The 26,766-nt window shown below is 43.9% G+C and overlaps 1 protein-coding gene across 4 annotated transcripts in view; it reads left to right on the top strand.

Annotated features, from left to right (window-relative positions):
• GRM8 (glutamate metabotropic receptor 8) overlaps positions 1 to 26,766 on the top strand; it is a 562,041-nt gene that overhangs the window by 438,567 nt on the left and 96,708 nt on the right. For all 4 annotated transcript variants that reach the window (XM_081023540.1, XM_081023537.1, XM_081023539.1 and 1 more), the window contains exon 8: positions 24,470 to 24,606. In XM_081023540.1, coding sequence (XP_080879666.1) covers positions 24,470 to 24,606 — 137 coding nt within the window. The remainder of the gene's footprint in view (positions 1 to 24,469; positions 24,607 to 26,766) is intronic.

Here is a 26,766-nt window from a genome sequence, read left to right as displayed (position 1 = left end):
AATTAGATGAAATGCCATTGTATATGAATATTAAATGCTTATTTGTGCAAAATGTCAGGCAGTGAGTAAAATGGTTCTGTGGCTTGAAGCACCAGTACAGAAATATAAAAGAGCAAGATGATTAGTTGTTATGCAGGCTGCTGAAGCCCATGATGCTTGGCCCATCAACTTAACTTCTAATGCAGGGATAGAGATAGATGGTGAGCAGAGATTAGTGGCTTTGGGTTCTAGCGAACTAGGCCAGTTACAACAGAGCCCTTAAGCACAGAAGGTGGAGGGAAGCTGAAATGCAAATGACTGTGGTTTGTTTGTTTGTTTGTTTTTATATAAAATATTTATTAAAGTTTAGACATTACAAAAAAAAGAAAAGAAAAACAAAAGAAAAATATAAGCAACAAACAATTACAAAACCTCAAAAACAAATACAATAGTACAAAACATCAACAATACAAAAAGAAAAGAAAACAAAAACATTTAAAAAAAAACCCAAAAGAGAACAAACAATCATACAAAAGAACCCCATATTTTCATATCCTTATCTTTCATTTGCTTATTTCCTCGACTTCCTCACACCTCCTTTTTGTATTCTAGTTCAATTAAATATTACAGCAAGTCCTTTCCCTCTTTCACAAATTTAGTTCTATAATTTAACTTAACGCAATTTTAGACTTAAATTTACATCTTTACCCAATGTCAATCTATTCATACTTAATTCTTTATAATATTTCTACTAAAGTCATATAATTTCTTTCCAGCATCTTTCTAACATTCATTAATTTTAGAATATTTCTGTAAATAAGCTTTGAATTTTTTTCCAATCTTCTTCCACCGACTCTTCTCCCTGGTCTCGGATTCTGCCAGTCATTTCCGCCAATTCCATGTAGTCCATCAGCTTCATCTGCCATTCTTCCCTGGTAGGTAGGTCTTGTGTCTTCCAGTGCTTTGCGATGAGTATTCTTGCTGCTGTTGTAGCATACATGAAAAAAAACTATGTCCTTCTTTGGCACCAATTGGCTCGCCATGCCCAGGAGAAAGGCCCCTGGTTTCTTTAAAAAGGTATATTTAAATACCTTTTTCATTTCATTATAGATCATCTCCCATAATGCCTTAATCTTTGGGCATGTCCACCAAAGGTGAAAGAAAGTACCTTCAGTTTCATTGCATTTCCAACATTTATTATTGGGCAAATGATAAATTTTTGCAAGCTTGACTGGTGTTATGTACCACCTGTAAATCATTTTCATTAAATTCTCTTTTAAGGCATTACATGCCGTAAACTTCATACCAGTGGTCCATAACTGTTCCCAGTCAGCCATCATAATATTATGTCCAACATCCTGTGCCCATTTAATCATAGCAGATTTCACCATTTCATCCTGAGTATTCCATTTCAACAGCAAGTTATACATTCTTGACAAATTCTTAACTTTAGGATCTAACAATTCTATTTCCAGCCTTGATTTTTCCACCTGAAAGCCTAGTTTTTTATCCTGATTATATGCCTCCATTATTTGATAGTAATGGAGCCAATCTCGCACTTTGTTTTTTAATTTTTAAAGCTCTGTAATTTTAATCTGTCACCCTCTTGTTCCAAAATTTCCCAATACTTTGGCCATTTGGCCTCCATATTGAGTTTTTTCTGGGCCTTTGCCTCCATAGGTGACAGCCATCTTGGGGTTTTATTTTCTAACAAATCCTTATATCTTATCCAGACATTAAACAATGCTTTTCTTACAATATGGTTTTTGAACACTTTGTGTGCTTTGACCTTATCATACCACAAATATGCATGCCAACCAAATACATTATTGAAACCTTCCAAATCCAAAACATCCGTATTTTCAAGAAGCATCCATGCTCTCAGCCAGCAAAAAGCGGCTGATTCATAGTAAAGTTTTAAGTCTGGCAAGGCAAATCCACCTCTTTCTTTAGCATCAGTTAAAATCTTAAATTTTATACGAGGCTTCTTGCCCTGCCAGACAAATCTGGAAAGATCTCTCTGCCACTTCTTGAAACAGTCCATTTTGTCGCAAATGACTGTGGTTTGGATACTGTGAGGGTTGAAAGATATTTAGATTAGGAAAATGACAGCTGTAGATATAGGAAGGAGGGGTGACATGATAATTATATGTCCTAAGGAAGAGAGGGTAAAAAGAAACAGTCTCCTGTGTTTCAGCGTAACCTGTCTGTGAACAGTTACGGGTGAGTCTGGAGGGGTTTTTTTGGCAGTGGTTGAAAAAGTTTGCAGAACTTTCCAGTTTCCAGAGACAGCTAGCTGCCTTTGCGTTCACAAAGGGAACTCAGAAGGTTCAGGCTGTGTTGGCGCAACCAAAGTTCAGCAAGGCCTCATAAGAAGTCCCTGAGCCAGAGACTGATTCTACAGGTCCTGACTAATCTGAGGGAAAATAACAGTTGTTCCCATCACCCCTGACCATTGGGCCTGCTTGCTGTGATGGTGGAAATAGAGTCCCACAGCATCATTTATGACCTGTTTGGCCTCCTGCCTGAAATATCTGACAAAACACAATGGAAAACAGACTGAGGAGAATTACCCCTTGGTCACAGACTAAAACCCTGGTTCCAAGTGTGATCTTATCCAGTTCAACATTTTTGCGGATCACATTCAGCCTTCTCCCCCAAGCCATTCATGCTTGGGCCCACTAAAAGAAGATTCAGTTTAGACCCAAGAAGCACACCTGAGACAGCTGGAATATATCCATTCTGATAAGGAGATTGCAAGGATGTTGTTGTTCCATCACTGTGACTAAATACATCTGTTTGTTTAGTCGTGTCCGACTCTTCGTGACCCCATGGGCCAGAGTACGCCAGGCACTTCTGTCTTCCACTGCCTCCCGCAGTTTGGTCAAACTCATGCTGGTAGCTTCAAGAACACTATCCAACCATTTCGTCCTCTGTCATCCCCTTCTCCTTGTGCCCTCCATCTTTCCCAACATCAGGGTCTTTTCCAGGGAGTCTTCTCTTCTCATGAGGTGGCCAAAGTATTGGAGCCTCAACTTCACGATCTGTCCTTCCAGTGAGCACTCAGGGCTGATTTCCTTAAGAATGGAGAGGTTTGATCTTCTTGCAGTCCATGGGACTCTCAAGAGTCTCCTAAATACATATTAGAGTCCTAAATGCTGACCCTATGCAGATGTTAGTACTTCTGTTAAGACCACTTTGCCTTCAACCCTTTGAAAGGAGTGTGATATAGGGTTTATGCAATGGCAGACTTTGGGCTTTAAAATTCCAGTGGCGCCCTGTGTGATGCCAAAATTTGGCACCCTCCCACCTCTCGCCTTCCATTGTTTGTATTTGTTGTGCCCTCTCGGCTCATTGCCCAGTGCGGGTGAAGCCACCACTCTCTTCTAACTCTGCCTCTGGTTTCTGTCTAAGTATTAATTTCCAGAGTGGCTATTTAGGGTACAGGAGAGAGGACCCAGTGTTCCACTCAATGACAACTTGCAAGCTCTCAGTTCAAATGCTGCTTTACGCTGATACCAGTATTCAGTGGCGTAGCGTGGGGGGTGCCAGGGGTGCCGGCCGCACCGGGCGCAACATCTGGGGGGGCGCGAGTCCAGAGGGAAGGGACAAGTTCCTTCCTCCGCCGGGCTCCCCGCCGCCACCGCCAGCCTTGCGCCCCTAGCGCGCGCGCGCCCCCCGCCGCCGCTGCGCTCCACTCACTGCTCGCAGGAGGAGCAGCCGCTGCAGCAGCGCCGACGCTGCCACCGGCGCCTGGCTGGGCACGGGCAGCCTCCGCACCCCGACGCTGACACCATCCCCTCGGCCCAGCCACAGGCGGCAGCTGCTTCTGCCGACTGGGAGGGAGGAGAGCTCCAAGGGGCCTCGCTGCGCCTAAACCGTCCGAGAGGAAGCCGGCGGGCGGGCGAGGGTCTCCCGGCAGAAGGGGGCGCCGCTGGCTCCGGCTCTCAGCGCTGGCTCTCCGGCTCTCTCTTGACTCATGGCTTCCCGGGGCTGAGAGAAGCAGGCTCAGCCTGGAATAATATTGAGTTGGATAATGGCTGGTGGGAAAGGGGTTAGGCAGGGACCCTCTCCTCTACGCTCTGCTGCCCCCCCCCCGGCCATTCAGACTGCTCAGGCCAGGTAGAAACCTCCTTCTACTAAGTAAGACGTAGGAAATGCCACTAAAACAATTTTGCTTTATCCCAAAGCTGTGGAAACTTTAAAGATATTGTACACTTTATCCAAAAACGGTGTTTTTCTTGACTGAAAGTTACTCTGGCTGCTACTTCGTTCTGCAGCTCTAGCAGCACTTCTTGCAAAGAAACAGCAACGTCTTTTTCTTGTTTATTTCTCTAGGTCACTTCTGTTTTCTTCACTTCTCACTTCTCTCTCTGCCCCCCCCCCCAGTCTCGTGCCGTACCCGCCCCATTTACACGATTTTCATCTGTGGCCCCCTTGGAATATCCTGGGGGGAGGGCCCAGGGAGCCATATGGCCCCCAGTTGAGAAACACTGCGCTAAAAGATGGCCAGAATGCAGAAGCCTAATACAAAAAAGTCATAAAAATCCAAATCTGTCAGGAGCACCCATCCCTCTGCCCTTCAGCCTCACTGGAGGCACCTGGCGCACAGAGGGAATAGACACCCCCCTGCGCAAAGCCCGGGTCTGGGGTCTCTCCTCGGTAGCCGGCGGGCATCGTGGGGAGCGCGGAAAGACCCGGTGCAGGATGTGAACGGCCATGTTTATGCTGTGAAGCGCCCTGAGATATATGGATGAAGGGCGGTATACAAATTTAATTCACCGCCACCATCATCTTCGAGGGTGGGGGCTGGGAAAAGAGAGGGGGGTTCTCCCTTTCTAGACCTCTTTAAAATATGCTCGCGATGGCTCCTGGCCACAAAGGCTAAGCGTGGCACTCAGTGGCGTAGCGTGGGGGTGCAGGGGGGGCGGCCGTACCTGGCGCAACATCTGGGGGGCGCGCTCCACGGGTTAGGGGGCGCAAAATCCACGGGTTAGGGGGCGCAAATTACTTGCCTTGCCCCGGGTGCTGACAACCCACGCTACGCCACTGCCAGTATTAGCATGTAGCATTCACTGTAAGGCTAGGAAGCCTTAACTATCAAAGCTATGAGTACATCAGGGTGCTTAATCACCTAATCCTTGTTAGGGAAACTTCAGCATGAGACATTCAGAGTCTCCTTTGGCTTGGATACTTGTGCCAGCCCGCTTAACCACACTGCCATAAATCCATTGCACATTGCTTGTGTCTTAATAAAACTTCAGCCTGAAAGCTACTTAGAGTTACATTTACAGGCCATAATGTGTGACCTCTGGAACAGCAGTATCCAGATTAAAATCGGGAGGCAGAACTAACGACAAAATGGGAAGATACCATGGGGTTGTTAAGTGAGTAAGAAGGGGCAAAGGAACTTGATAAAAGATGATACACAGATAAGATGGTCGTTGGTGAAGGGTAATGTGTGGGAACCATGTGAGATGTTGAAAGGTCATTGAAATTATCAATATGTATTTGGACAGAAGTATAATGGAAATAGTTTCCACATGCCTTCCCTGTGCCATCTCTTCACCTGACATTGTAAAACTACCACCACCACCACAACGACCAAAGACACAGATACAGAAGGTATAAGGAAATAAATGTTTTTTTTTCCTAATTTGAAATATTTCAACTTATTTCAATTCAAGGTGTGTGTGTGTGTGTGTGTGTGTGTGTGTGTGTGCGTGCACACAAACTCCTTGACTGTTTGTAAAGCTTAATGAAGCTTTTTTTATTATTATTTTGCTGAAGATAAAGTGGGAGACAGATCCATACTTGATATTGTGTAGGCTACTAGCTTCTTTCCTTTAAAGATTCTATAAGTCAGTCCCTTTCATGAAAGCAGATAAACATCATTAAAGCATCCTTTAATGAAAGCAAATTCAGTGGTACCTTGGGTTATGAATTTAATTCATTCCAGAGGTCTGTTCTTAACATGAAACCGTTCTTCACCTGAGGTGCGCTTTTGCTAATGGAGCCTCCCGCTGCTGCCACGCCATTGGTGTGCAATTTCCACTCTCACCCTGGGGCAAACTTTGTAACCCAAGGTACTACTTCCAGGTTAGCAGAGTTTGTAACCGGAAGTGTTTGTAACCCAAGGTACCACTGTACAGATATGAGCAAAGAAATTAGAAATTATCCCCTTTGCTGCACACAAGTACAAAGATTCAGGAGCAATATTAGCATCTGTTAAGGATTCCAGGGTGAGACTCATGAATGGATTGCGGCAGATTCATACTGATCCAAGGATGCAGAATAGCCACAGGTTGGCTTGGCTTGGCTTCCGAACTGTGGTGTTCCCCTGTGAGTCTCTGAAGTTCACAATGTTTTGTGTTGTTGCAGCAATGGTGTTTTATTATGCGAAGTGGCATTCTCTGTGAGAGACTGTACCTTGGATGAGCCCCTGCTTTTGTGACAGCTGTTATCTCTGTTGACAGATTAGGGGTTGAAGCAGGGATTTTCAGCACTAAGCAGTGTTAAATGATGCTCCAGACCTAGCTTGTATGGAACATGCTTGAAAATTATTTAGGAACCCAACAGAAAACATGAATACTCAAAAGATCCCCTGCAAAGGGAAAGCAAAACACATTGACTTCAGTCGGCGCTGCTTTTGGATTAATTGATTTTTGGATTGCAACTAAAGCTGAGCCAAAAGCAGAACTGAGTTTTGGGACAATTTTTGTGTCTCTGAAAAGAACTCCTCTCAGGGGTTGCCTCAAAGGGTGCAAAATGTTCACAATGGGAGTGCTACTGCTCCTGATATGGCTGCTTACCAGGGAAGGTAAAAGGAGTGTTTGGGAGATTGGTAGAGAGAGCTTTTAGGCACAAAGAGATTGCCATGCTTGGCCCTGAGCTGATACCAGACACAGAGAACGAACCAAACGCCCCACAGATCAAGGACCTTGAGGAGCATGTTCCTCCTTGCCCTGAGGATCCCCTTGAGGGATCCTTTGGTCCGCGAACTAGTGGAGCTGTCAGAAGAAAAGGAGGAGGTGGGGCCACCACCATTCAGTCCTCAAGAATACCAGCATCCATCCAGAGGCAGCATTATTGTCAATTTACGATAGGGTGGAAGGTTCACAGGCTATGAAGGACTTGCTCACAAATTTATTGACAGCTGCACGAATTATTATATCTAGGAAGTGGAAGGGGCAAGCAGGATATAAAATGGAAGAATGGTATAAAGAGGTGTGGGATATAGCTATTTAACGATAAATGAACATGTGCCATTAAGGCAAGACGAGGAATATGCAGGAGAAATGATTTTGAGGAGATATGGAAGGTGTTTGTAGACTGTGTACTGTTAAAACAGAAAGGGGTCATAGAATCATAGAATCATAGAATCATAGAATCATAGAATCATAGAATCATAGAGTTGGAAGAGACCACAAGGGCCATCGAGTCCAACCCCCTGCCAAGCAGGAAACACCATCAGAGCACTCCTGACATATGGTTGTCAAGCCTCTGCTTAAAGACCTCCAAAGAAGGAGACTCCACCACACTCCTTGGCAGCAAATTCCACTGTCGAACAGCTCTTACTGTCAGGAAGTTCTTCCTAATGTTTAGGTGGAATCTTCTTTCTTGTAGTTTGGATCCATTGCTCCGTGCCCACTTCTCTGGAGCAGCAGAAAACAACCTTTCTCCCTCCTCTATGTGACATCCTTTTATATATTTGAACATGGCTATCATATCACCCCTTAACCTCCTCTTCTCCAGGCTAAACATGCCCAGCTCTCTTAGCCGTTCCTCATAAGGCATCGTTTCCAGGCCTTTGACCATTTTGGTTGCCCTCCTCTGGACACGTTCCAGTTTGTCAGTGTCCTTCTTGAACTGTGGTGCCCAGAACTGGACACAGTACTCCAGGTGAGGTCTGACCAGAGCAGAATACAGTGGCACTATTACTTCCCTTGATCTAGATGCTATACTCCTATTGATGCAGCCCAGAATTGCATTGGCTTTTTTAGCTGCCGCGTCACACTGTTGGCTCATGTCAAGTTTGTGGTCAACCAAGACTCCTAGATCCTTTTCACATGTACTGCTCTCAAGCCAGGTGTCACCCATCTTGTATTTGTGCCTCTCATTTTATTTGCTCAAGTGCAATACTTTACATTTCTCCCTGTTAAAATTCATCTTGTTTGTTTTTGCCCAGTTCTCTAATCTGTCAAGGTCGTTTTGAAGTGTGATCCTGTCCTCTGGGGTGTTAGCCACCCCTCCCAGTTTGGTGTCATCTGCAAATTTGATCAGGATGCCCTTGAGTCCATCATCCAAGTCGTTGATAAAGATGTTGAATAAGACCGGGCCCAAGACAGAACCCTGTGGCACCCCACTAGTCACTCTTCTCCAGGATGAAGAGGAACCATTGATGAGCACCCTTTGGGTTCGGTCAGTCAGCCAGTTACAAATCCACTGAGCGGTAGCATAGTCAAGACCACATTTTACCAGCTTCTTTACAAGAATATCATGGGGCACCTTGTCAAATGCCTTGCTGAAATCGAGGTAGGCTACATCCACTGCGTTCCCTTCATCTACCAGGCTTGTAATTCTGTCAAAAAACAAGATCAGGTTAGTCTGACATGACTTATTTTTCAGAAATCCATGCTGACTATTGGTGATCACAGCATTCCTTTCTAGGTGCTCATAGACTGTTTGCTTAATGATCTGTTCCAGAATCTTCCCTGGTATTGATGTCAGACTGACTGGGCGGTAACTATTTGGGTCCTCTCTTTTCCCCTTTTTGAAAATAGGGACAACATTTGCCCTCCTCCAGTCTGCCGGGACTTTGCCTGTTCTCCAGGAATTCTCAAAGATGACTGCCAGTGGTTCTGAGATCACATCTGCCAGTTCTTTTAATACTCTTGGATGCAGTTCATCTGGCCCTAGAGACTTGAATACATCTAAACTAGCCAAGTATTCTTGTACTATCTCCTTAGTTATTCTGGGCTGTGTTTCCTTTGCTGAATCATTTGCTCCAAATTCTTCAGGTCGGGCATTGTTTTCTTTATCGGGGAAGACTGAGGCAAAGAAGGCATTGAGGAGTTCAGCCCTTTCTGTGTCCCCTGTTTGCATTTCACCCTCTTCTCCTCTGAGTGACCCCACTGTTTCTTTGTTCTTCCTTTTCCTTCAAACCATCGCAAGAGGTGTTGAAATTTTGGGATTTTGGATAGTTACAATGGAATGGTCTGCATGGTGGGGTGCACTTTTTATTCTAATTTATTTATGGTTATTACTTTGGCCACCTCATGAGAAGAGAAGACTCCCTGGAAAAAGACCCTGATGTTGGGAAAGATGGAGGGCACAAGGAGAAGGGGATAACAGAGAACGAGATAGTTGGACAGTGTTCTCGAAGCTACTAACATGAGTTTGACCAAACTGTGGAAGGCAGTAGAAGACAGGAGTGCCTGGTGTACTCTGGTCCATGGGGTCATGAAGAGTTGGACACGACTAAACGATTAAACAACAACAACTCTGAATAAAAAAAGAGAAGAAGATAGCAATAAAAAAGAATAGGTAAAGGTAAAGGGACCCCTGACCGTTAAGTCCAGTCGCGGACAACTCTGGGGTTGCGGTGCTCATCTCGCTTCACTGGCCGAGGGAGCTGACATCTGTCCGCAGACAGTTTTTCTGGGTCATGTGGCCAGCATGACTAAGCCACTTCTGGCGAACCAGAGCAGCGCATGGAAACACTGTTTACCTTCCCACCGGAATGGTACCTATTTATCTACTTGCATTTTGATGTGCTTTCAAACTGCTAGGTTGGCAAGAGCAAGGACTGAGCAACAGGAGCTCACCCTGTCGCGGGGATTCAAACCGCCGACCCCTAGTGCCTGAGGGCAACCAATTGGAGCATGGCAGTGACAGTCATTTGTCAAGCCCTGGATGGACTCCCAAAAATATTATTTAGTATATATTTATTTCATAAAATTTATGCACCACTTGATTGTTTACAAAACTCAAAGCTGTTTACAAAAAATATAAAACAAGAAAATCAAGGGGGGGGGGGAATCACATCCATACTTGAATCTGTACAAAAGTTAGAATACAAAAACAGATTAATTACCTCAGTTTTCTAAGCATCTGGGTGGGCTTGTCTAAACAAGAAGAATTGTTAGGATTCTGCTTATTCCTTCTCCCATCCTGAACTCATATCATTTCTAATTTAAGTGGAGATGAGCTTCTCACTGGGCAGCCCTGATTATTCAGTGGTATAGAAAATATAGAACTCTGGAATTGTTTCTGGTACCATGTATATTGAAGCCATGTCATGGTGAACCAGCACCATTATAAAAAGCAGGAGTTTTTTTTCAGCCAGAACTCACCGGAACTCAGTTCCGGCACCTCTCAGGTGGGCACCATTGCCATTCTAAGAGAACGAGGGAGGTGTTTGTGGTGAGTTCTGGCACCTCTTTTTCTAGAATAATAGCATGGAGAAAAAGCAAAGGAAAAAACTCACACAGAGACTCACTTGCATAAAGAGAGAAAAACTGTGGCATTACGTGTGGCAGGTAAACATGTGAATCCACTCAGCTGCAATTTAATTTTGTGATGTGAAAATTCTCATTTGAAAAAGCGAGCTCCTGTTTGATGAGGAATCTGTATGTACAGTGGTACCTCGGGTTAAGTACTTAATTCGTTCCAGAGGTCCGTTCTTAACCTGAAAGTGTTCTTAACCTGAGATACCACTTTAGCTAATGGGGCCTCCCGCTGCTGCCACACTGCCACCACACAATTTGTTCTCATCCTGAAGCAAAGTTCTTAACCCGAGGTACTATTTCAAGGTTAGCGGAGTCTGTAACCTGAAGCATAAGTAACCTGAGGTACCACTGTATATACCTCACACTTTTCCTTAGGTGGGTGCAATTAATCGTTTGAAACCAGTCAGGTTTTTTTCATCGTGACACTTTCAGAAAACAGAATAAATTAAACATTTTAATCCCTGCTAAGGAACTGAGCAGGCCCGAGAGGGAAGCCTAAGAGATAATACAACGCAGATGGCATGGATATAATCACAACTCACAGCGTATAGGACTGTCAGCGCTCTCCAGTCAGGAAATAATACAGTTCTGTAACAATGTACCATATTCGTGTTCCCAATCTGGCACAATTACATCTTTAAACTTGAATCAGCACAATCCCTTTCTTTTCTTTCCTGCTACCTAAGGTTTAGCATTAAGACTGCTGCAGGAAATGGCGAGGGGAGGTAGGATTTTGCCACGCAAAGCTCGGCATCCCAATTTTTCAAGTTCAGAAATTCTCTTGAACTGCAGGTGCTCCGAGGGCTTTAAATATTTTTTTCTTTGAGATTCTCAAAACAGAGCATCTCACATATGTTGCTGCATCACCTGGCGGGGTGTGCTTCTCACACGCTGCGCTACTTCTAACCAAGAGGTAGGTGTGAATTGCTTTTAACTCAGCAGGTTTGGCCTTGCCCTTTTAAATTGGCTCAGAGTTGGCCAGTTCTGGGCCTCGTTTTCGACGCACATTTCTTCCTTTCTAGCAGAAAGCGAAGAGACCTATCACTAATTAGCCGTTTGGACTAATTTGGCATCCTGGGCACAAGCTGCTGGTTTCTCTGCCCTCTTCACCAGAACATATAGATGACCACCCAGTTATGTATACACTCCATCCTGCTTGACACTAGCCAGTGTGTGCATTGACACATAGTGTTAAACCATGATTCAGTACTGCACTACTCGCTTGCTGCCTCCCCTGCTTAAGGGTAAACTCTGGTTTTGTTAAACAAGGTAGATTTATAACCTATGGATGGCAGTTTGTGTGTCTGAGCAGTGTTTGTTTGAAAGCATGATATCTGATTCATCCACAGATCTTAGCCAGAATTCCCTCCACATAAGCTCTTTTGCTGGCTGTGTAGTAGTAGTAGTGGTGGTATTTATTTATTTATTTATTCATACATACATACATACATACATACATACATACCCTGCTCATCTGGCTGGGTTTCCCCAACCACTCTGGGCAGCTCCCAGCAGAAAATTAAAAACACAATAAAACATCAGACATTAAAAACTTCCCTAAACAGGGATGTCTTCTAAAAATCAGATACAGTGGTACCTCGGGTTACAGACACTTCAGGTTACAGATCCGCTAACCCAGAAATAGTACCTCGGGTTAAGAACTTTGCTTCAGGATGAGAACAGAAATCATGCAGTGGTGGCACGGCGGCAGTGGGAGTCCCCATGAGCTAAAGTGGTGCTTCAGGTTAAGAACAGTTTCAGCTTAAGAATGGACCTCCAGAATGAATTAAGTTCTTAACCCGAGGTACCATTGTAGTTGTTTATTTCCTTGACATCTGATGGGAGGGCGTTCCACAGGGCGGGCGCCACTACCGAGAAGGCCCTCTGCCTGGTTCCCTGTAACCTCACTTCTCGCAGTGAGGGAACCGCCAGAAGGCCCTCGGAGCTGAGCCTCGGTGTCCGGGCTGAACAATGGGGGTGGAGAAGTAGAGGAGGAGGGAAGGGAGATATATGGACCCCAATGCATTGTTTGATCTTGCTGCAGCTCATAACCTTAGCACTAAACCAAGGTTTAACACAGGGCTGGCCCGCCCATGAGGTGAATGAGGCAGTTGCCTCAGGGCAGCAGGCTCCAGAAAAGCAGCAGATCCTTCTCTTGCTGAGCCTCGTACCATCTCCCAATGGTGATGCTCTGCAAGTGCTTTCCTCTGGGGCAGTGCTTGTGGGGCCTCACACATCCTCACACATCCTGATGTGAGGGTGCAACAGGGGCAGGGAGGGCACAGGGCCCGATCTTTGGGGAGGGGAGGGCCATTTTGCCTCCTGGAAACTCCTTTTTCTAGAAGCAGTAGCTCAGGGGACTTAAGTACATTCTTATATGCAACATGTTGTTTGACCCTTAGTTACGTGTTTCATTCTGAAGGAAGAATTCTCTGTTGGTTTTTAGAAAACTCTGAAACATGTTTTTTTTTTTTAATAAAAAAATTTCTGGTCAGCTTTTTATGGTATTTGTTTTGTTTTATTATGCTGGCATTGTTTTCAGGTACTGCCTCCCTTACGCCTGTATTTTTTAGAAGTGTTGTTTTACATTATGGATTTATTTGTTGTGAGCCACCTTGGAAGGCAGAAGCTTTTAATACTGAAATAAATAAAATAAAAAATAAGGCGGCTGCTTTATAATCTTGCGCTAATTTCAATATTCCATCCCCAATGGGATTAACTTCACCAGAATTATGTCAAAAGGCTTAATTCCAGAAAAGGCCACAAGGCATTATCTCTCGTTTTGGATCAGAGACAGGATAATGTTTTCCATTGATAAGCTTAAACCTGTGGCCTAATAAGTTCTTTGAAGGCATGGCATGGCAAATTAAGATGTCTTTTTAAATGCTTTATTGATAGTTTGCATATGACTTTGGGTATGAATATCCCTGCAACAAGCGCAGCAAATAGTTTTCTTGTTACACTGAACAATAATCCATTGATAGTTGCTCTAATTACCAAGGATTAAGACAGTAAAGAATAGTAATGATTTCTTATCCCTCCATTTCCAATCTGTAAATAGTTTGCTAACCCCAACATCTCAACTTTAATGGTTTTGCTGCTTATGGATGAGATTTCTCTGCAGACTCTGTGTTTCCTATCTGATGGTTGAGAATGAATACAATTTATTATGCAGAAAGGGTGCGAGGGATACTGTAATGATACTAGGGATACAGTCAAATGTAAGCCACACTAAATGCAGTGGAATGCATTTTGGAGCAGCCCTTTGTAAGATCAGATTGCATGCTTTGCATGGCTTTGCTATGGAAATGCTACAACAACTGAAGTGTAACTGAAGGATGTACCTGAAGCAGCGTCTCCACCCCCATTGTTCTGCCCGGATACTGAGGTCCAGTGCCAAAGGCCTTCTGGCTGTTCCCTCCCTGTGAGAAGTGAGGTTACAGGGAACCAGGCCGAGGGCCTTCTCGGTAGTGGCACCTGCCCTGTGGAACGCCCTCCAATCAGATATCAAGGAAATAAACAACTATCTGACTTTTAGAAGACATCTGAAGGCAGCCCTGTTGAGGGAAGTTTTTTATGTTTGATGTTTTATTGTACTTTTAATATTCTGTTGGGAGCCACCCAGAATGGCTGGGGAAACTCAACCAGATGCGTGGGGGTATAAATAATAAATTGATGATGATGATGATGATGAAGCAAAGCAGGTAGGAATGAGTACATGTGATTCCTTGAAGTAATAATTGACCAGGCTTCCTCAAACTCTGCCCTCCAGATGTTTTGAGACTGCAATTCCCATCATCCCTGACCGCTGGTCCTGCTAGCTAGGGATCAGCCAGAGTTGTAGGCCAAAAACATCGGGAGGGCCGAGTTTGAGGAAGCCTGTGATAGACTAATCATGAACCTAAACAGGCTTTTAAAAATCAGAATCAAAAACATAAGCCATTCTTTAGCTTTAATAAATAATTTTAGAAAGGGAAAAACTGAATATTACTAATACTTTCACTACCATGCCTTTTTGTAATGCAAGCGATTAAATAAATACCCTGAAATTATTACTATTTTGTTTACTTACTTTTCTCTATTAAATTTCTATACTGCCCTTCATCAGGGAACCACAGGGTGGTTTACAACATAAAAACACAAAAATACATAGAACCAACAAACTCAATGTACATTTCACACGGGGCAGAGATTTATCAAAGTATGACACAGAAGCAGCTTGTGAGGGTTCAAGGGTTGCCAAGGTCCTGCAATCATCTTCTTGGCTTTGCCTTGGCACCATATTTTGCAAGTGGACTTTCTAATCATGGCAGTACAGGATTTTGAGTCACCTTCCCACGCGTTGGCCATCAATCCCAGGTGATTGTTGGGGCTGCCCTGCCTCTGCATAATCTTTTGCCTTTCCTCTTGTCTTGCTCTTTAAGAAGTTATCCAGCTGCAAGGTTCCTGTTCATGTCTTATCTGCTCTTTTCTCCAATGCAGAGCCCGGTTATCTTCCTATTTAAATCAATAAAGAACAATGTTTTCATTGATTTAAATAGGAGCATTTAGACTGCAATTGTGTGCTCAGTTGCGTCGGACTAAAGCACATTGAAATCAGCATGGCTTGTGGATGGAGGAGCATTTTGTGTTGGTCTAATTTGGGCTAATGTAAAGATTGAATAGGGACGCGGGTGGCGCTGTGGTCTAAAACACAGAGCCTAAGGCTTGCTGATCGGAAAGTCAGCGGTTTGAATCCCCGTGATGAGGTGAGCTCCCATTATTCGGTCCCAGCTCCTGCCCACCTAGCAGTTCGAAAGCATGTCAAAGTGCAAGTAGATAAATAGGTACCACTCAAGCGGGAAGGTAAACGGCATTTCCATGTGCTACTCTGGTTTCACCAGAAGCGGCTTAGTCAGCCTGGCCACATGACCCGGAAGCTGTCTGCGGACAAATGCCGGCTCCCTCGGCCTATAGAGCAAGATGAGCACACAACCCCATAGTCGTCCGCGACTGGACTTAACGGTCAGGGGTACCTTTACATTTACCGTTAAAGATTGAATGCAATTAATTATTCTTTGGATTGCACACGTTTCCAAATTCTATGATAACATTTTCCAGCTCAAAACTTCATCAAGGTGCATTAATGGATTTAGGGTAAAACACATTTCGAAATGCACACACGGAACTTAATTGTGTACTCTAAAAAAAATTATATGTGTGCAGAAATAGGACAGAATGGACTTAGAATAAAAGCAGATGCAAAATGGACCCGGGACAAAAATAGACTGATCAGTTAATCCCTAAACTAAAGATTTATGCGATTGTACTGCACAAGATGCTGAAAGTCCAAAAAAATGTCATGCAGGGCAACTGTGGTTGTGGCAAGCAACAAACCATTGATGAAGACCCTTTGGACAGCAGGATTTGAAGTGAAGCTTCAGTTCTTCTCTCCATCAGGACTAACTGAGTGGGTGGGATATTATCTGAGACCTCTTCTCTGATTTGTCATTTATCTGGCACAATATTGTCATACAGGTGGCAAAAAAGTACACTAAATCTCCTTTCTATTGTATGTATGCTTTCAAAGTCCCTGTCTGTAATCCAGCACTGGTCATTGTCGGAGGAAAGATCTTCAGTTTCATAGATCATCTACTTTACATCTTAATCCTAAATCTGTAAACCGCTTAGAGGTTTCATTTACAGTGAAGCAGTATACAGATATTGTTAAAGAAATGAAATGAAAAAGAAGTGGAAATTATTTAAAGCCAAGCTTTATTGATTTTTGTGCAATAAGATCCCAAGCAGGTACCTTTCTGCAATGTCTGGCACACTCATTTGAGAGCGAGCTAGAATTCTATGCTAGAAGAATCTTTTAGAGCCACCAAGTCAAAATGAGCATTTGTTTTACACTGTTCTGATAATAGATCCTGCCTTTGTCTATGCCGATTCTAATAGCTGTTGGAGGACAATCATTTTCTATTTTCAATCCTGTATTGAAAAGCATTCTTCTGTTTGTGGGTTTGCATTGATAATAGCTTCATTTATCACGAAACTGGATGCAGCGCACTTTTATCTGCCAGTGTAACAGTCTCTAATTAGAATGCTTTAGTTCCACTTAGTTGTTTATCATTCTTTCTTTGGCATTCTGTCTTTAAAGTGAGCTCTACATTTTATAAGTTTCTCTTTCCATTTAAACCTATTATATCAGTCTCTGTTAAATGCACAATAGAGGTAAGCAGATTAGCAACCATCCATTTTTAAAGTTTTTTTTTAAAGATTGTCTTTGGGGCACCTGAGTACTGTACATTCATATCAGTGCTCTTCTTTTTTTCTGTTTCATCTACCACTGTAATTTAATTTATCTACATCAGACAATTTTGTGGCTGCGTTTAACAGCTAATTAAAAAGGAAAGCAATCCAGGTTGGGGGGGGGGGAATCCCTGGCACTCAAACTGATTATAGAAATTAATGATAATGACAGATGAGGCTATAAACCACAGCAGACTCTCAATATGGCTTCATATTTGAAGCAATTTTTATTTTGATCTGCGCAGCGTTCAAAGATCACATGCTGGTCCAAAATCATTCTTGCCTGCTTTTGAAGGAGTTACCCTGCCTAACCGAGTTGCTTTTCTCTGAATTAAATCTAGGCACCTGCCTTTTTGATGGCGTGGATTATGAATATTAGAATTAAAAGTATTTGGAGGCCCCATTACTTGGAGTTTATTTTATCAGTGTGATAAGTGAGAGCCAGTGTGGTGGTGTGGTTAAGAGCAGTAGACTCGTAATCTGGTGAACCAGGTTCGTGTCTCCGCTCCTCCACATGCAGCTGCTGGGTGACCTTGGGCCAGTCACACTTCTTTGAAGTCTCTCAGCCCCACTCACCTCACAGAGTGTTTGTTGTGGGGGAGGAAGGGAAAGGAGAATGTTAGCCGCTTTGAGACTCCCTAGGGTAGTGATAAAGCGGGATATCAAATCCAAACTCTTCTTCTTCTTATCAGTAGGATGAACTCAATGACAGACATTAACAGCCCTGAATTTTCTAAGCACATCATGGAATGACACAATGCAATGGACAAAGGCATCACCTCCCCCATTAGGACATCACAAAGCTAGTTTCCAAACTTAGTACAAATAAGAGATGACAGAGCTGAGAGTGACTCAGGAGAAATGGACCATCTCAAGGGATTGCTGTATGCTGTGGAGTCAGCAGTTTTGTCCAGAATCCTTTCCTAGTGAGAATCTGATTCGGTCAGCATAATGTAGGAGACCTGCTTTGCCTCACACAGATGCTAGTTAAAGCAGTGTTTTTGTGTGCTTCTTGGTGTGCCATTGCAGCGTGCCACAAAAGTTGTGCTCCTTTTTGTTGACGAAACTAAGCATTATACAAGTTGGCATATACACAGTACACCACTACGGGCGATATTTTGAAAATGTTTGATGCGTCTTGTTTCATTTGATCTAAATTTATTGACAAATTGACAATCATGAAACAGTTGTTTAGCATGATTGCCCAGAAGTCTATATTTAATTTCTCCTTGGTAGAAGATGTCTTGCAAGTGGTGGTGGTGGTGGGGGGGTCTACACTGCCATTGAACACTGCTATTAAAGAATTGTATTTCTGATCTGTGTTTAATACTTTGTAGAAGTTATTTCACACTGATTACTTGCTCGTACCTTTCACCAGGAATCAAGGAGTAGCCATACATATGCAAGAGAGAACCAGCTTACGCATGCTTTCTCATTACAGCAGTTTCCTCTGACAGAGAATGCAGGAAACTGCCCCATGCAATTGCCCCATCTAAACCAGTATTATCTACACTGACTGGCAACAGCTCTCCAGAGCTTTAGGCAGGGGACCCTTTCTCAATTCTTCCAAGACATGTCAAGGACTGAACTGCAGGATTTTTTCATGCAAAGCATTTGTTTTGCCCTTTGAAATACAGGCCTTTGCCTTGGGCAGTGGAAGATTTAGTAGAGGGAGGGCAAATGTACCCTGTAGTGGGCATGTCTCTCTGGTCCAACATGGGACACAGGTGGCGCTATGGTCTAGCCCAGTGTTCCCCAACCTTGGGCCTCCAGCTGTTTTTGGACTACAACTCCCATCATCCTTGACCACTGGTCTTGCTAGCGAGGGATGATGGGAGTTGTAGTCCAAAAACAGCTGGAGGCCCAAGGTTGGGGAACACTGGTCTAGCCCACTGAGCTTCTTGAGCTTACCAATCAGAAGGTTGGCAGTTTGAATCCCAGCAATGGGGGTGAGCTCCCGTTGCTCTGTCCCAGCTCTTGCCAACTTCGCAGTTCAAAAGCACCCCAGTGCAAGTAGATAAATGGGTACCACTGAGGCGGGAAGATAAATAGCATTTACCTTCACGTGATTTCCATCACGGTGTTCCATTGTGCCAGAAGCAGTTTAGTCATGCTGGCCGCATGACCCAGAAAGCTGTCTGTGGACAAAGGCTGGCTCCCTTGGCCTGAAAGTGAGATGAGCGCTGCAACCCCATAGTCACCTTTGACTGGACTTAACCATCCAGGGGTCCTTTTTTACCTTCTCTGCTCCAGTAGTAGCTGGTGTGGTGGTGTCGCATGCCTTCCCTGACTTCCCAATGTGGTGTTAGAATTCCTGCTCCGTGATTGCAGTCATGGGATTGTTGTCTAACACATGATGGTGTATGTTTTGACTCCACAGAGTGGGAAGTGATGGAGACAGGATGTTTGCGTTACTGTGTTCCGTGAAGTGGGACTATTGTCCTTTGTTCTTTCTTTTTGCTGTCTGATGCTAGAGAGAGAGGAAGCCATGTTGCAGTGCTCTGTGTGTGTTTATATGTAAATAAAGTAGATTAGCCAAAATGCTGAGTTGATGAGGTCTGTTATGCAAGCTGCGAAGACTCTGTGGATCCCTAAGTATGCCAATGTCTGTTGGCATCGGTCGCTGTGATGCTCGGGCAGAAGAAAGCTTTTGAAGCTCCTGAACGAAAGACCAGGAGGGAGGGAGCATGCCAGTCAGGCATGTGTCTCTGCCAGGGTCCTACTTGAGAGTAGGACGAGCTCCTGGCATGTGGAAGCTGCTGCCAATAAACAAGACAGAGAGGGGTGCAGTGGCAGATAGGTTGGTGCAGTGACAGAGCCAATCTGATGCTTCCACTGCTGCTTCCACACTGTGCTGAGCTCTGCATTGCCTCCCTGCTTAGTTAACAGCAATGACCTCTACATGGGGAAGTCCTGTAAGCCAAGCCACCTCATCCTGCCAGCTGCTACCGTCCCGTTTCTTGGGATTCCAGCATTTTCAGCATCCCAATTTGCTATACAGTTGCTGCCGTTGAAATGTACGGAAAGACTTTGGGAAGCTCTGGGATGCTGTTGCTGTAGGAGACTTTGGATGTGCAGTGTGTTACACTTCGACACACTTTCATCCAGCATCCAAAGCAAAACAGCAGTATATTAATTAAAATGCAGCGTTGGACTGTGCTGATAGACTGCTGATAGAGTCTGACATGTTTTTCTCTTTCTCTGTCTCTTTCTAAAAAAAAAGGTTACCTACATCTACAGAATGCTGACCAATGCACTAATGTTAGGCACCTTTGCAGATAAATCAATACGTGTCTGTTGCTGTCAGCCACTGCCTATATCAAATTTCTCAGAGCAGAGTAATTCTCAGAAACATGTGCAATTTCTAGTTTGCTAAAGCTGTGATCCTGTAAGTAAGTCCCAATGAAGTGTGTGGTTTTATACCTATTCAAAGCAGGAGTTGGAAGCTCCATTGATTTATTAGCTAAATTTCTGTCCTACCTTTCCACCAAGTGATGAGCTTTCCAGAGGGTGGGTGGTTGTTGCCTACTGGGAGGGAGAAAGGGGAAGCATGGGGAGGTAGGTGTAGTGTGAACACACCAGTGGAGCCAATCTGGCACTCCTGCCAGTGCATTTGCACTGTGCTAACCTTCCCACTGCCTTGCCCTTTGCCCTCCCAGTGAACAACAGCAACCCACCAGCTAGGCAGCTAGTGTAATAATAATAATAATAATAATAATAATAATAATAATAATAATATTTTTTTATTTATTTATGCATCATCCTTCCCAGTTCAAAAAGCGGGCTCAGGGCGGCTAACAACAAATTTAAAACACTTAATTGTAAAAGCAGTATAAAATACAGTATAAAAATATCAATACAGTGGTACCTCGGGATGTGAATGGGATCCGTTTCGGAGCCCCGTTCACATCCCAAACGGAACGCAAGACGCGACGGCGCATCTCCGAGTGCGCGGGTCGTGTTTCAATGCTTCCGCGCATGCGTGTGACGTCATTTTGAGCATCTGCGCATGCGCGAGTGGCGAAACCCAGAAGTAACGCGCTCTGGGTTGCCGTGGAGCGCAACTCAAACACTCTCAACTCGAAGCGCATTCGACTCAAGGTATGACTGTAACAATAAAATTCAAAGTTCAGAATTCAGTTTAGGGAAAATCCATCCAATAAGGATTAGATAATCACCAGGGCTAGCTGGCTGAATTAGTCCTACTTGGGCCAGCGAGGAGGCCAGGGGAAAATTAGCTGTGGGGTCTCAGAGCGGGTAATCTTCATAAAAGGGGAGGGGGAGGGAAGAGAAGGGAAATAAAAGATCAGGCTGAATTCAAATTAAAGGCCAGGTGGAATAGCTCTGTCTTACAGGCACGACAGAAGGAGGTTAAATCCTGAAGGGCCCTAGTCTCATGGGAGGGCTCTAGTGTAGTGGCTCCTGGCAAGTGGTCTCTGCTGAATTAAACAGTACTTGTTGCAAACTACTATCTTTGGTTTGTATGTAACAACAAAGCCATTTCACTTCCCCGGGGAAATGGAGTTGCAGGCTGGATGCGAGCCCGCCCTGTGCACGGGGGTGTGGCTGGCCCCTGCATCATAGGGAGTCCCCTCCGCGTCACGCCCTAGGCTGACCAATCCGGTTGGCTAGGGGGCGTAGCGTGCACCATTTAAGCAGCCTATGGGCAGGAACTCGCCCCCTTTCTCTGGTTCCTGCTCGCACAGTTCTCCTGCCCTTCCTCCCTAAGATTAGACTCTTAATCCTTTGACCTTGCTATGGACCTCAGTTGGTCGCCTCCTGAAGGGGCCTGGTAGGAATTTTTTCCACTTGGCAAATTGGCACCAGCCGTATGGTTTTTCACCTGCCTCATAGCAAATTGTCACAACTTTGTAAGGTTTGGCACAACCCCTATCGGTGACCCTGTGGAGCTCCGAGTTGATGTGATTCAACAGGGCTCCCCCTACTGGTGGTTAGCCCTTCTGAGACTTCCTGCATGGCGGGCAGGCATCAGATATACTTGGTTAATAATAATAATAATAATAATAATAATAATAATAATAATAATAATTTATTATTTATACCCCCACCCATCTGGCTGGGTCTCCCCAGCCACTCTGGGCGGCTTCCAACAAAATATTAAAATGTAATAACCTATTAAACATTAAGAGCGTCCCTAAACAGGGCTGCCTTCAGATGTCTTCTAAAAGTCTGGTAGTTGTTTTTCTCTTTGACATCTGGTGGAAGGGCGTTCCACAGGGTGGGTGCCACTACCGTGAAGGCCCTCTGCCTGGTTCCCTGTAACTTGGCTTCTCGCAGCGAGGGAACCACCAGAAGGCCCTCGGTGCTGGACCTCAGTGTCCAGGCAGAATGATGGGGGTGGAGACTGGACCAAGGTATACTGGACCAAGGCCGTTTAGGGCTTTAAAGGTCAACAGAACTGGTTTGGTTCCAATGCCTAAGCCAATACCACTCACATTCTGTAACCAATAAAGTTGTGGCCTTTTTTAGCCCATTCACCTAAAATACTGGTGTCAATTGTCTTTATTCCAACAAAGGGGGAGGGTTTGGGGCCTTGCCACGCAAGCCAGGATTCACATGAAGTGAAACCAAATGCTGCAGGAGTCTATCTCCCCACTGTCTTAGTAGGCATGCAAGCTCAGGACTTTGCTCGGGCTTGTTTCAGCTCACTCACACAGTGCTGAACTGTGGTTGAGAATTAGGTGCAAACTGGAACAGTGAGTTCTCCAGCCAAATACAAACTTGGAACTGAGATTCCCTCATTCATCTCCAACACGCTCTCCAGTGATTTCCCCCAGCTTCACAATTGGACATTATAGAAATGAATTTATTTATTGATATAGTGCGTTTGTGTGGCGACCCAATAACATGCATTCTCTGGGCGGCTCCCCAAAATTAAAGAGATAAAATATAACATTGAAAATGCAATGGAAAGCCATAAAAGCAGCATTAAAATGGTTCTTTCTGACAGATCTACAGCAAAATAGAAAATGTAAAATTGCGAATCCCAGATCTATAAAAAACACAAGTTGTTATAAAAAGTGAATAAAAAGGTCTTCATAAGGATGAAGCGCTTCCTGTTTCATTTCTTATGCCGTATGTGAACATTCTTAGTTCATTATGTTTCTTTCTAGGTATGTCTTTTGGCTAATAAGCACTAAATTGAGCTCTCATGTGTGTTCAAGCTCCTTCAGTCTTTCAGAAATATTTGCCTCATAGGTGACTGTTCATTACCGAATCTGCTCCATTTGACCATTTTCCTTGTTACAGGGAGTGAAGGAGGAATATTTTCTTAGGGAGATAGTTCTAATAATGTATGTTAAATAAATATGGACAGAGTAAATGGTATTCTCTCTTTTATTCTCTCCCCCTCCTCGTTATTTCCTTGACTAATTACGGCTCTAATGGAGTGTAGGCTCAAAGTGATTATGGGACATATTTAGAGAAATTCTATAGGAAATGTAATTTTCAGCAATTCTCTCCCTCCCTCCTCCCCTATAGATATCTTGAAAGGCAAATGCCTCTTTGTGTCAAACAGAAATTATCACATGGTACTTTGAGAAAATGATGGTGGTACCTGTTCATATCAGGTGAGGGGAATGTGACTCTGCTAGCCACCAGGCAAGGGCTTTCCCCACCTGCCTTGCCCAACCCTCCAGCCTCTGGGAGCTGTTTCCAGAGAAAGAATTGGAGGAGAAATGGGACTCTCTGCTGACCAGGCAAGGACTTGTTCCACCTGCCTTGCCCCACCTTACCCTACTGTCGCTGAGTGATGTTGCCTTATTCTTTTTGATAAGACTGTAAAATTACACGTCTGTTTCAAGAGCACTGGTTTGACAAACAGAAACAAAGTGGGTTTTTTGTGTGGAGGGGGATTTTGGGGGCGCCCCAAGTCACTCATTAATGAAGTTTTAGTGTTCCTTGTCCCTTAAAAGGTAAAGGGACCCCTGACCATTAGGTCCAGTCGTGGCCGACTCTGGGGTTGCGGCGCTCATCTCGCTTTATTAGCCGAGATGTTGCCAGCATGACTAAACCGCTTCTGGCAAACCAGAGCAGCACACGGAAACGCCATTTACCTTCCCACCAGAACGGTACCTATTTATCTACTTGCACTTTGTACTTTCTAACTGCTAGGTTGGCAGGAGCAGGGGCCGAGCAACGGGAGCTCACCCTGTTGCAGGGATTTGAACTGCCGACCTTCTGATCGGCAAGCCCTAGGCTCTGTGGTTTAACCCACAGCACCACCCGCGTCCCACACCTTGTCCCTTACTGAATAGGAAATTGTTTAACACAGCTAGCAAGCCAGTGAATCTTTACTGATCTGAACTCCAAGCCAATCTGCCAGAGAGCAAAAGGATTTAGCCAGTAGTGTGACTAGATAAATCTGCTTCTCTTTTCTGAACGATGGAGTGCTTTTCATGTTTCTTCCCTTTTCTTTTTCTCTTTTCAGTATTGCTGGAAGTGATGCAAAGCCGCATCGGCCATGTGTAGTCATAGTTGTCATAATTCATGTGCCATAAGAAAAGTGATTGTAACTAGGAAAGTTGTGGATTTGTGGTAGAGCTAGCATGGTGATCACATTACTGCTAAGTCTTGTTTTCCAACACAATTGATTTTCAGCACATTATGCCGTAATTTAAAAACAACAACACAGAAACCTGAAATCCTTGTGTTACGATCTCTTACAGGCAGTGCTGGAACACCTGTTATTTTCAATGAGAATGGAGATGCACCGGGGCGCTATGATATCTTTCAATATCAGCTAACCAACAGAACCGCAGAATACAAAATCATTGGACACTGGACAAACCAGCTTCATCTAAGTGTAAGTCATTGCACATTGTTATTTTCAGTTGTACAGTTTAGCTCATTTGGCTACTCTTACTTAAGAGGAGCAAAATAAAACAGAATGCTCCTTGCACTGTTTCCTCAGAGCTTCTACACAACGTGTTTCTCAAACTTCAGCCATTCCTGTTAAAGAATACTAAAAGGGTCGATATCAAAAGAGAAGGCACAGGTGCTGCTTCATACTGCCCATAAGCAGAACCTGAGCGCAACAGCATTTTCCTTATCTGTGATTCCCCAAAACTATTATTCAGAGACCTGCTGCCTCCAATATATGCCTGATAATTCACCTTTCTGCTTGGGATTGACAGGAACTGGAGTCAAACAGCATGTTGGGGGCAGGGACTGTTTTATGCTATACTGGAATACAAAACAAGGTGCTGGATAACTCCTCACTTTTGTAAAAAAAATGTTTACTTTTTCATAATTCTTATGAGCATTTGATTAATGTTTTATTATTTCGTGCCTTCTTTCTAAAACAAAATTTATTCAGAAATAAGAAAAATAAACAAAACATTTCTTTAAACTGTGTTCCAGCATTGCATGATGTATCAGTATTCAATTAATACGCGTTGGTTAATTAGGTAAGATCAAATGTTCAGGTACATCTGATCAAGGTGGATTAGTCAGGACTGTGGCTTTGAAACTGTGTTCCGAAGAATGATGGGGTTAGCAGAAAAGCTGTCCAAGTTATTCAGTGTACTGCTGGATATTACATTGTCCACCTTTGCATGCAGTAATGGCGAACAAGCTTTCCTGAAAGTCAGCTTCCCTACCAATATCAGAAATTGGTACTGGGTGTGTTAACATCTCTACACATGGGCCAGTGGTAGAGCCCAACAAACCTGTCCACTACTTGAATAGAGTTGAATGGAATGTGTCTCTAGAACAACCCTTCAGATATTGTAGACCCACAACTCCCATCATCACTGACCATTGGTTGTGCTGGCTGTGGATGAAGGCACTTATAATCCAATAACATATGAAGGGCACCGTGCTGGCTACCCTGAGCTATAATATCACCCCAAATCCTCCCCATTACGGAAAAGTTCTGCAGCAGGTGCTCAGGGGTCCTTTGACAGAACAAATGAAATGGGAAGGTGTTGTCATTTGATAAATGCTGGACTAGGAGCTACAGTGAGTGTGGGCTTTTATCCCAGAAGCAGACTCGTGCAAATATATAATTTTAGTGAAATGCCATAGTTATGGTCTAAAATCAAAGCTGGATTTTGAGTTGGCTATTTTCCCCCTCTCCCAAATCAAAAAAATACTATATAAGTATCAAATAAAGGGGTGCAAACCTTTAAAGGCTTCATTTATCATTATGTATTTCCTGACAGACCAAACAGGCATCGTATAGCTTTGGTTCATAGTGTAACAGGCCCATGATAAACAATAACAAAAAGAACAGTGTAAGTATTTACAAATGATTGTTCCTCAGAGACTACTTTGCAGTAATTATCAGTGTGCTACCAACAGTAATGCATATAATAGCTTCCCGTTTCCAGCCGCTACAGTGATAAAACACCTTTACCATATCTGCTCTTTTCTTTCTATTGCTCCCTGGCAAGAGGCCATCTAGCTCTTTCTTGGGTGCAAAGACAAAGCTGTGGTCTTTGGCTCAGAAGCTGGAATCGGTTCCTCTGCTTTTCTGTGGTCTTGAGTCCGCCCCTAAACTATAAATCTCCGCTGAAAAGAAAACAGGAAGAGGAACACAAAAGAAGCAAGAAATCTTTAATATAAAATATGTTTTTTAAAAAGAAAGGAAAAAGAAGCGAGGGACAGTTTTGGGATGCAGTTCCAGTCTGGAATCTTTGTAGTTAAGAGGAACAAGTCCTTTGTTTCCAGGCATTTCGCCCCCCCCCCCGATAAATTCTAGGTTCTGTGTACGGCTACCATTCAGTGCTACTATCCTGTGAATGCATTTTAAATTACTGTTTTCAGGTTTATTTGAATGTAATCATCCCTCCCCCAAAGGATTGATTGAATCAGCTCTGCTGTATTTCCAGTTGTATAGTTGCTTTTCTGCCTATACTCTGTTTAGATGTGATGTGCAGACATGGTGCTCTATTAATTAAAAAATGTCCGGGTTTATGGGATATTACTGAAATATATCCATCTATCTGCTTTTCCCTCCATA

This window comes from Podarcis pityusensis (assembly GCF_964106645.2).
Source record: "Podarcis pityusensis genome assembly, chromosome: 10".
In the NCBI taxonomy this organism is placed as follows: Eukaryota; Metazoa; Chordata; class Lepidosauria; order Squamata; family Lacertidae; genus Podarcis; species Podarcis pityusensis.
The sequence above is the reverse complement of the archived record's forward strand: the minus strand, read 5'-3'. Positions and strand labels throughout refer to the sequence as shown.